Source organism: Cetorhinus maximus, chromosome 17 (genome assembly GCF_964194155.1).
Source record: "Cetorhinus maximus chromosome 17, sCetMax3.hap1.1, whole genome shotgun sequence".
Lineage (NCBI taxonomy): Eukaryota > Metazoa > Chordata > Chondrichthyes > Lamniformes > Cetorhinidae > Cetorhinus > Cetorhinus maximus.
Window position 1 is genome coordinate 76,042,064 of NC_135895.1, and position 11,551 is coordinate 76,053,614.

At 47.3% G+C, this 11,551-nt stretch overlaps 1 protein-coding gene across 1 annotated transcript; it reads left to right on the plus strand.

Annotated features, from left to right (window-relative positions):
* Positions 1-1,341: 1,341 nt before the first annotated feature.
* Positions 1,342-11,184, plus strand: LOC144692520 (immunoglobulin kappa light chain-like). The gene is made up of 4 exons (XM_078561478.1): positions 1,342-1,465; positions 1,652-1,962; positions 4,104-4,149; positions 10,172-11,184. The coding sequence occupies exons 1-4, from the start codon at positions 1,417-1,419 to the stop codon at positions 10,498-10,500; spliced, it is 735 nt and encodes a 244-aa protein (XP_078417604.1). The 5' UTR covers positions 1,342-1,416; the 3' UTR covers positions 10,501-11,184.
* The last annotated feature ends 367 nt before the right edge of the window (positions 11,185-11,551 follow it).

Genomic DNA, 11,551 nt, shown 5'->3' on the forward strand with positions numbered 1-11,551 from the left:
GGCCCATGTTTACTGGTCCCGATTGGAGGGACAAGTGAGAAGGAGGCCCATGTTTACCGGTCCCTATTGGAGGGTCCAATGGGAAGCAGGCCCATGTTTACTGGTCCCTATTGGAGGGCCCAGTGAGAAGGAGGCCCATGTTTACTGGTCCCTATTGGAGTGTCCAATGGGAAGCAGGCCCATGTTTACTGGTCCCTATTGTAGGGTCCAGTGGGAGGGAGGCCCATATTTACTGGTCTCTATTGGAGGGTCCAGTGGGAGGGGTGCCCATGTTTACTGGTCCCTATTGGAGGGTCCAGTGGGAGGGAGGCCCATGTTTACTGGTCCCTATTGGAGGGTCCAGTGGGAAGCAGGCCCATGTTTACTGGTCCCCATTGGAGGGTCCAGTGGGACAGGGACACCATGGTCGATGTGGAGGACAGTTTCTTTCTGTTGTAAATGTGTGATCGTCCACCCCTCATCCCAGTAAAACACCCTGACCCGGAGCCTGACCATGGAAAGGGAGGGAGAGGGGAAGGGATTGGAACATGTTCTGAATGGACAGGATGGCTCAGTGGGTCAGACTCTGCCCTGTCCCTACAGCTCACACTGATGGGGTGAGGGTCTCCTCTCTCTGCTGGGCCTTCATGAAATGAGGTTTGTGTCCAAACCAGTCCCCAGTGAGAATTGGTCAACAGCACAGAACTGCCCTTAATTTCACATAATCTGTCAGTCTGACTGAGAGAGACCAAAGCATGGTCAATGTGGGAAATGGGGCCTTACTCCAGGAGAAGACATGCTTCTGGGGTCAAGGGTTCACATCCATCGGTGGGTCAGAGCAGAGGGAGTTTTCCCCTTCATTTCACTGTGTTCCCCCTGGGAGACTGTGGGAAAGAGAGAGCGAGGTGGAGACTGTGAGACCGAGTGAGAGAGGGAGGGAAGCATTTAACTGCTGCACCAGGACTCAAAGTGTTCCAAACTCCAGTAATAACGCCTGTTATATAGATCAGTTAGAGAATTCCAGAACGATGGAGGGTGGGAGAGAGCTGAGGAGGCAGAGAGAGAGAGAGAAAGAGATAGAGAGAGGAGAGAGAGGCATGGAGGGAGAGCAAAAAGTGAGTGAGAGAGAGCTTGGGGTGTGGGGAGGGGGAGAGACAAAGAAAGAGATAGAGAGAGACCGAGAGAGAGACAGAGCGAGAGAGAGAGAGGCAGGAACGAGAGAGAGGGACAGAGACAGACAGCAGGAAGGGTTGAGAGAGAGGCAGAAGGAGGGAGTTGAAGAGGAAGTGAAAGGTGCTGACGTGGTTTTATATGGGTGATACCATTTACATACAGAGGAACAGCCAGTGAGACTCTGACAGGCTGCAGCTTTATAAAGCTGAGCCCAGTGAAGGGAGAGTTTATCAGTGACCAGGCACAGGGACAGGAGCAGACACCATGATTTCAGCCATCCAGCTCATCTGGCCTCTGGCATTCTGCATCGCAGGTACAAATCTCTCTCCTTCCACCGTGAATATTTTCCTGCTCTCCATTTCCATCCAATTCGACTGACTTGTGATTGAAGGGAAAATGCTGAAAGCAGAGGAACGGTCACTGTCTCTAACAATATCTCATTTTATAGGCTCTTTGTGTAACAGTTCTTACTTCACTCTGTTTCTCTATTACCCCTCAGGTATCAGTGGGGACATCACCATGACCCAGTCTCCCCCGATGCTGTCAGTGAGCATGGGCCAGACCGCCACCATCACCTGTACGGCCAGTCAGTCTGTTAGTAGCAGCTATGTTGCTTGGTACCAGCAGCGAGAAGGACAGAAACCCACTTTCCTGATCTATGATGCAACAACTCGATTCACAGGAACATCGGAGCGATTCACCGGCAGTGGATCTGGCACTCAATTCACCCTGACAATCAGCAATGTACAGAATGAGGATGTCGCTGATTATTACTGTCAGAGCTACATGTATAGCAGCTCAGCATACACAGTGATACAGAGCCTTACAAAAACCTCGATACACACAGCACCACCTCCTGTACTGACACATCCCACAGTTATATACAATATATAATAATGGGCACACAGTCCCACCTCCTGTACTGACACATCCCACAGTTATATAGAATATATAATAATGGGCACACAGTCCCACCTCCTGTACTGACACATCCCACAGTTATATAGAATATATAATAATGGACACACAGTCCCACCTCCTGTACTGACACATCCCACAGTTATATTGAATATATAATAATGGACACACAGTCCCACCTCCTGTACTGACACATCCCACAGTTATATAGAATATATAATAATGGACACACAGTCCCACCTCCTGTACTGACACATCCCACAGTTATATACAATATATAATAATGGACACATTGTCCGACCTCCTGTACTGACACATCCCACAGTTATATAGAACATATAATAATGGACACACAGTCCCACCTCCTGTACTGACACATCCCACAGTTATATATAATATATAATAATGGACACACAGTCCCACCTCCTGTACTGTCACATTCCACAGTTATACATAATAAATAATAATGGACACACAGTCCCACCTCCTGTACTGACACATCCCACAGTTATATAGAATATATAATAATGGACACACAGTCCCACCTCCTGTACTGACACATCCCACAGTTATATAGAATATATAATAATGGACACACAGTCCCACCTCCTGTACTGACACATCCCACAGTTATATAGAATATGTAATAATGGACACACAGTCCCGCCTCCTGTACTGACACATCCCACAGTTATATAGAATATATAATAATGGACACACAGTCCCACCTCCTGTACTGACACATCCCACAGTTATATAGAATATATAATAATAAACACACAGTCCCGCCTCCTGTACTGACACATCCCACAGTTATATAGAATATGTAATAATGGACACACAGTCCCACCTCCTGTACTGACACATCCAACAGTTATATAGAATATATAATGGACACACAGTCCCACCTCCTGTACTGACACATCCCACAGTTATATAGAATATATAATAATGGACACACAGTCCCACCTCCTGTACTGACACAATTATATTGAATATATAATAAACACAAGAAAGGGAACTGAACAAATTATTTTCACTGTCCACTACACACTCCAGTCCCTGTGGTGTCCGCCACCCACTGAAGGCCTCAAGTTAACCTTTTTTCCATGTCCACATTTGAAGACCGACTGGGAGATTTATCATAAAATGTTCAAGTTCTCAAATTTCTCAAGCACAACTGCACAGAATTCAGAGAGAGTGGGAGAGAGAGAAAAAAAGAGAGAGAGACAATCAGAGAAAGAGAGATAGAGAGAAAGAGTTAAAGGTGGGTGTGAGTGTGAGACAGGGAGAGGGTGAGAGTGAGTTAAAGGTGTGTGAGTGAGAGACAGGGAGAGGGTGAGAGTGAGTTAAAGGTGAGTGTGAGTGAGAGACAGGGAGAGGGTGAGAGTGAGTTAAAGGTGAGTGTGAGTGAGAGACAGGGAGAGGGTGAGAGTGAGTTAAAGGTGAGTGTGAGTGAGAGACAGGGAGAGGGTGAGAGTGAGTTAAAGGTGAGTGTGAGTGAGAGACAGAGACGGGGTGAGAGTGAGTTAAAGGTGAGTGTGAGTGAGAGACAGAGAGAGGGTGAGAGTGAGTTAAAGGTGAGTGTGAGTGAGAGACAGGGAGAGGGTGAGAGTGAGTGAAAGGTGAGTGTGAGTGAGAGACAGAGACGGGGTGAGAGTGAGTTAAAGGTTAGTGTGAGTGTGAGTGAGAGACAGGGAGAGGGTGAGAGTGAGTTAAAGGTGAGTGTGAGTGAGAGACAGGGAGAGGGTGAGAGTGAGTTAAAGGTGAGTGTGAGTGAGAGACAGGGAGAGGGTGAGAGTGAGTTAAAGGTGAGTGTGAGTGAGAGACAGGGAGAGGGTGAGAGTGAGTTAAAGGTGAGTGTGAGTGAGAGACAGGGAGAGGGTGAGAGTGAGTTAAAGGTGAGTGTGAGTGAGAGACAGAGAGAGGGTGAGAGTGAGTTAAAGGTGAGTGTGAGTGAGAGACAGGGAGAGGGTGAGAGTGACTGAGTGAAGCAGAGAGCAGAGGTTTTTGTACAGCCCCTGCACTGGAAGCTCTCAGTGTGGGTTACGTTCGGTAAAGGAACCAAGCTCAGACTGAGTAAGTAAACCCCAATCCTCCCTTATTAACCCTTTCAATACTGAAACTTTCTCAAACACTAATGCTGAATAGTTGAAGGTGTTAGTGAGGAGCTGCAGTGAATGAAATGGTTCAGTGAACAACACTGTGTATAACAGGGTGCCCAGCTGTATTTCTTTCATTACATTCCCCCCTTTAAGTAGCAAGATATAAATAACCAACTTTTACCCACCGTCTCGAGGAGATCTGGACGTTTGCAGACTGTGCTGACATTGCTGCACCATGGAGTGAAATCACTCACTAGACTCCTGTCAGTCTCAGTGTGACAGACACGGGCAGAGTTTGATATGAGCTCTGGCTCCCTCTCACAGTCTCTGATATAACTGATCACAGCACCAGCACAGTGAGACACCGAGGTCCCACCTCCCCCAGCTTGAACTCTGCTCTCTCCGCTCCCTGGTTATCTCTTGGCAAAGTTCTAATGACAAACAGGTAGAGCAGGGCCCACAATCCAGTGGCTTCAGTGTTCCAGGGTTTCGGGGAGACTCTCCGTTTCCCCCGAATGTTTAAATGTCACCCTCTAGACTCCAGGCCTCCCGGAATCTGCTCTCCATCTCTCTCCTGAAGACACTGTCTCTGACTGGGGAACAGCTCCACCCTCCCCAAGTGGGCTCATTCCTCCAAGTGTGAGCCGGGAGGGTGAACATGGTAGGCTATTGGACCGTGAGGTGTTGGCCTTGCCTCAGTGGTTAGCACCAGCCCCTCAGAGTCACAAAGTTGTGGGTTCAAATCCCACTCCAGAGACTTGAGCACATAATCCAGCCTGAGACTCCAGTGCAGTATTGAGGGAGGGCTGCACTGTTAGAGGAGCCGTCTTTCAGATGAGACAAACTGAGGTCTGCCCTCTCAGGAGGATGTCAAATATCCCACGGTGCTTTGAGAAGAAGAGCAGGGGTGATCCCCCCGGTTTCCTGGACAATATTTATCCCTCAATCTACATCACTACTCATCTGATTATCTGGCCATTGTCGATACGCTATCTGGGATCTTACTGTGCACAGTTGGCTCTGGAACACTCTGGGACATCCTGAGGTGGTGACAGGTGCCATTGAAATGCAAGCCTTTTTTTGAATTTGGAGATTTCTTATGTTGACCCTGTGAGGTGCCATTGACCTCACACTGACCCTGTCTGACCCCCGGACTCTGAAAGAAATTAAGCCTCACCCTTGACGTCGCCCCAGTGTTGGCCGGCAAGGTTTTAAATGAAATCTAGAACCTTCTACACCCAAAGCTGTTTTCTCAATACATTAAGAGTAAGAGGATAACTAAGGGACGAGTAGTGCCAATAAAAGACCAAAAAGGTAACCTATGTGAGGTGGTGGAAAATGTATGTATGCTCCTGAATGAATACTTTGCGTCTGTCTTCACAAAAGAAAGGGAACAATGTAGACATTGTCACTATGGAGGAGGAGTGTGAAATATTGGATATGATAAACATAGGAAGAGAGGAAGTATGAGGGGGATTAGCATCCTTGAGAGTGGATTAACCAACAGGGCCGGGTGAAATGTGCCCCAGGCTGTTATCAGAAACCAGGGAGGAAATTGTGGAGAGTCTGACCCTCATTTTCCAATCCTCACTGGATACAGGTGAGGGGCCGGAGGATTGGAGGTCTGATAATGTTGTACCTTTGTTTAAAAAGGGAGCGAGGGATAGACCGAATAATTACAGGCCTGTCATTGTGTCCTCGTTGGTGGTCAAATAATTGGAATCAATTCTGATGGACAGGATAAACTGTCGCTTAGAAAGGCACAGATTAATCCAGGACAGTCAGCATAGGTTTGATAAGGGACGGTCATGTCTGACTAATTTGTTCATCTTTTTTGAGGAAGTAACACGGAGGATTGATGATGGTAGTGTAGTTGATGTTATCTACATGGATTTCAGAAAGGTTTTTGAGCAGGTTCCACATGGCAGACTGGTTAATAAAATAAAAGCCAATGGGGTCTATGGGAATGGGGCCCATTAGATACATAATTAGCTCAGGGGCCGGGAACAAAGGGTAATTATTGATGATGTTTTAGTGACTGGAAGGCTGTTACCAGTGTGGGTCTGCAGGCCTCTGGCCTAGGTCCCCTGCTTTTTGTGTATATATTAATGATTTGGACATAAATGTAGGAGATTGATCAAGGAGTTTACAGGCGACACAAAAATTGGCTACATGGTAGATAACAAGGAGGATTGTTGTAGGCTGCAGGAAGATATCAATGGACTGGTCCAGTGGAAAGAAAAGTGGCAAATGGAATTCCCCCCAGAGAAGTGTGAGGTGATGCATTTGGGGAGGTCAAACAAGGCAAAGGAATACACAATAAATGGGAAGATACTGGGAGGTGTAGAGGAAGTGAGGGACATTGAGGTGAATGTCCAGACTCCTGAAGGTAACAGAACAGGTCGATAAGGTGGTTAAGAAGGATCATGGAATCCTTTCAATCATTAGCCGAGGTATCGAGCAAGGAGGTTGTGCTGGATCTGTATAAATTATTAGTTAGGCCACAACTTGAGTACAGTGCGCAGTTCTGGTCACCTCATTACAGGAAGGATGTGATTGCATTAGAGAGGGTAGAGAGGAGATTTAACCAGGATGTAGCCAGGACAGGAAAATTGCAGTTCTGAGGAGAGATTGGATTGGCTGGGGTTGTTCTCCTTGGAACAGAGGAGGCTGAGGGGAGATTTGATTGAGATGTACAAAATTATGAGGGGCTTGGATAGAGTGGATGGGACGGGCCTATTTACTTTAGCAGAGAGGTCAGTGACTAGGGGGCATAGATTTAAAGTGATTGGGAGAAAGATTAGATGGGAGATGAGGCTCTGGAACTCACTGCCTGAAAGGGTCACAGAGGCAGAAAAGCTCAACCCATTTAAAAGGTGTCTGGATATGAACCTCAAGAGCCTGAACCTGGAGGACTACGGACCAAATGCTGGAAAGTGGGATTCGGCCGGACGGCTCGTATTTCAGTGGGCACAGACCTGATGGGCCGAGTGGCCTCTTTCTGCGCCAGAAACTTTCTATGATTTTATTCTATGACACCCAATCTGAATCCTTTCTGAAGTGGGTTGATCCAAGTGTGCTCCAACATTCTGGGATAAAGTTCTCTCGATGTGTGTGTGATCTGAGGATTGTTAATGCTGAACCTGTTTCCCCCGGACAGACTGATCAATAGTGAGAGATTCCTGACAGCTTAACAGGGTCTAAGAGGGACACTGAGTGTTTAAGCACTCTTAATATTAACCATTTCCGTGCTGAATTTGTGGAAACCCTCTTTACAAATGTCTAAGTAACAGTCCAATATGATTTAACCAGCTTAACATCAAACCTTTACCTCCTGCCACTCAACTAATTGGAAACACAACTTGCCCCTTTCCCTGGGATCCCACGAGTATTTAATTTTCTGAGCAGTCTGTCATGTGGAACCTTGTCAGAAGTCTTGCTAAAATCCGCATAGACCACGTCAAACTCGCTCCCCTCATCAACCCTCCTTGTTACCCCCTCAAAAAATTCAATCAAGTTAGTCAGACACGGCTTTCCCTTAACAAGTCCATGTTGACTGTCCTTGGTCGTATCTTTCTCAAAGATGATTAAAATGTCCCTCAGAATATTTTCCAACAATTAATATTTCCTCTCTCACTATGGCCGGAATTTTCCGGCCCCATTAGTGTCAGGTGTCATGGTGAGCAGTGGGAATAATATGGTGAGACAGCCAAAAATCTGAAACTGATGGCTCTCCTGCGGCCAGAGCGGGGGTAGAGGACATCAGGATGGGCCTCCACAGTGTCCAGAAGGCATCCCAGGAATGTGTCACTGAATCGGGGGCTGCACTCTGCTTGGCTTTTGGGGCCATGTCTTCACCGGAGCAGCCCCGGGCTGCAAGCATTGAGAAGTGTGCGCACGGCTGTAGTTTAAATATGGTGTCCAGCTTCTTCAGTGTTGTTGGAGCTGCACTCATCCAGACAAGTGGAGAGTACTCCAACACTTTCCTGACTTGTGCTTTGTAGATGGTGGACAGGCTTTGGAGAGTCAGGAGGTGAGTTACTCGTCACACGATTCCTAGCCTCTGACTTGTTCTTGTAGCCACAGTATTTATATGGCTAGTCCACTTCAGTTTCTGCTCAATGCTAACCCCCAGGATGTTGATAGTGGGGGATTCAGTGATGGTAATGCCATTGGACATAAGGGTCGATGGTTGGATTCTCTCTTGTTGGAGATGGTCATTGCCTGGCACTTGTGTGGTAAGTATGTTACTTGCCACTTGTCAGCACAAGCCTGGATATTGTTCAGATCTTGCTGCATTTGGACAGGGACTGCTTCAGTATCTGAGGAGTCATGAATGATGCTGAACATTGTGCAATCATCAGCGAACACACCGACTTCTGACCTTATGATGGAAGGAAGGTCATTGATGAAGTAGCTGAAGATGGTTGGGCCGAGGATGCTACCCTGAGGAACTCCTGCAGTGATGTCCAGGAGCTGAGATGACTGACCTCCAACAACCACAACCATCTTCCTTTGTGCTAGGTATGACTCCAACCCACAGAGAGTTTTCCCCCTGATTCCCTTTGACTCCAGTTTTGCTCGGGCTCCTTGATGCCACACTCAGTCAAATACGGCCTTGATATCAATGACAGTCGGTCTCTCCTCACCTCGGGAGTTCAGCTCCACTGTCCATGTCTGAACTAAGGCTGTAATGAGGTCAGGAGCTGAGTGGCCCTGGCAGAACCCAAACTGGGCCTCAGTGAGCAGGTTATTGCTGAGCAAGTGCCACTTGATAGCACAGTTGATGACCCCTTCCATCACTTTACTGATGTTGGAGAGTAGACTGATGGGGCGGTAATTGGCCAGGTTGGATTTGTCCTGCTTTTTGTGTACAGGACATACCTGGGCAATTTTCCAGGTGGTGCTGTGTGCCACACAGCAATGTGGTTGGCTCTTAAATGCCCTCTGAAATGGCCCAGCCCCCACTCAGTTGTTAGAAACTGCGACAAAGTCACAAAAAAGGAATGAAACCGGACGGACCACCCGGCATCTACCTAGGCACCGGAAACAACAACGGCAATCTCAGCCCCATTGACCCTGCAAAGTCCCCCTTGCTAACATCTGGGGGCTAGTGCCAAAAGTGGAAGAGCTGTCTCACAGACCAGTCAAGCAACAGCCTGACATAGTCATCCTCACAGAATCATACCTTACAGATAATGTCCCAGACTCCACCATCACCATCCCCGGGTATGTCCTGTCCCACCGACAGGACAGACCCAGCAGAGGTGGCAACACTGTGGCATGCAGTCAGTGAGGAGTTGCTCTGGGGGTCCTCAATATCAACTCCGGACCCCATGAAGTCTCATGGCATCAGGTCAAACATGGGGAAGGAAACCTCCCCCTGATTACCACGTACCACCCTCCCTCAGTTGATGAATCAGTGCTCCTCCATGTTGAACACCACTTGGAGGAATGACTGAGAGTGGCAAGGGCACAGGAGATGTAAAACAATCTTTCTCCCACCCACCATTGCCCTTTGTGCAAATCTGGGAGAATTCCGCACTATTTATATCCCATCCAATATTTCACAATTCTCCTCCATGAAAACCTCCCACTGCTCTGGCACTGATTTACCTTCAAGTTGATGTTTCCTGTCTATTTCGGCAAATCGCAGCTTAGTTAAATTGACCTTTCCCTAATTTACAACTTTTACACTTGGTCTAGCTTTATCCTTTTCCATAACTGCTCTAAATCTAACTGAATTATGATCACTATTACCCAGATACTCTCCCACTGATACACCTTCCAACTGCCCAGATTCATTCCCTGAAATTGTCTAAAACTGCCCCTTCTCTTGTTGGGTTTTTTACAATCGGGCTAAAAGAATTCACCTGGATGGATTATAAGAATTTTACATCATCTATACATTTACACAGATCTGATCCCAGTTAATATTCGGGAAGTTGAAATTCATTATAAAGACAGTGATTAAACTTCCTTCTTTTCTCTTTCAGGCAGAGAGAAGTCACCACCCACACTGACCCTGCTGCCCCCCTCCCCGGAGGAGGTCAAGACCAAGGGCTCTGCCACCCTGGTGTGCCTTGCCAATCACTTCTATCCCGATGAAGTGAAGGTGGAGTGGAAGAAGGACGGTGCAGCCATTTCGGATGGGGTTCAGACCAGCAACTACCTGCGAGCTTCGGACAGCACCTACAGCGTCAGCAGCCTGCTGACCCTCTCTGGCTCCGGCTGGGAGTCCAACGCCCGCTTCTCCTGTGTCATCACCCACGAGAGCCTCTCCTCTCCCCTCAGCAAGAGCATCAGGAGATCAGAATGTGCGTAGAGTGTTAGAGACAGTCCACAGAGGAGACACAACTTTAAATAGAACAGGGGTGAGCTGGGAGGGCAAAGGTCATTGTCAGCACCGAATTACAACTGTCTTCCTTCCCGGGACCGGCTCTGAGACACTTCTGAGGGTCAGGGGTTAAGGCACGTTATTGGGACGGTGTAGAGGGAGCTTCACTCCGTATCTAACCCCGTGCTGTACCTGCCCTGGGAGTGTTTGATGGGGACAGTGTAGAGGGAGCTTTACTCCATATCGAACCCCATGCTGTACCTGCCCTGGGAGTGTTTGATGGGGACAGTGTAGAGGGAGCTTTACTCTGTATCTAACCCCGTGCTGTACCTGCCTTGGGAGTGTTTAATGGGACAGTTTAATCTCGTGATGCTAAGTTAAACCTCTCTAAGATGCTGAAGACTGTCAGCTGTACAAAAATAATGTGACCCTCCGAAGTGTCTGCTTCAGTAAACCAGACCCCTTCCTGCTCACCCTGCAGTTACAATTTAAGGTTTAGTCACTGTTTAAAGGGACAGGATTCTCATGTTCTTGAGAAAATCTCCACAAGCGTTTTAATAAATATCCATTCTCCCTGTGAATTTCTCCAGCTTCCTCTGGCTGGGCTGTTTATTCAAGTCTTTTTTCTGTAAATGTCAATGTGTAAAAGGTAATAAACATTAAGAATATTCAGTCTCTGACTGGTGTGTGCTTTGGAAATGTCCCACCTCCCCATCAGCTGATTGGCTGCATTTCAGCAAGTGATTGTTCTGATTGGCTGCTGACCTGTCAATCAATGACACCAACAGAAGATTTGGTTCAAAGACAATTATCAATCATTTTAAAATGATCAGTTTTATCTCGAATCTCTTGAATTTACAAGATTAAAAACAGAAAAGAAACTGGAAGTTGCTGGGATTAAATCATCACAACCACAATTCCCCAAACCATATTCACGACCTCCCCCGTGACCTTCCCATCTCACGTGGTCTCGCTACTCCCATAGTTTCAATCACAGATAAGACCATCTCTGATCACTTCCTTGTATCACTCCCCACCC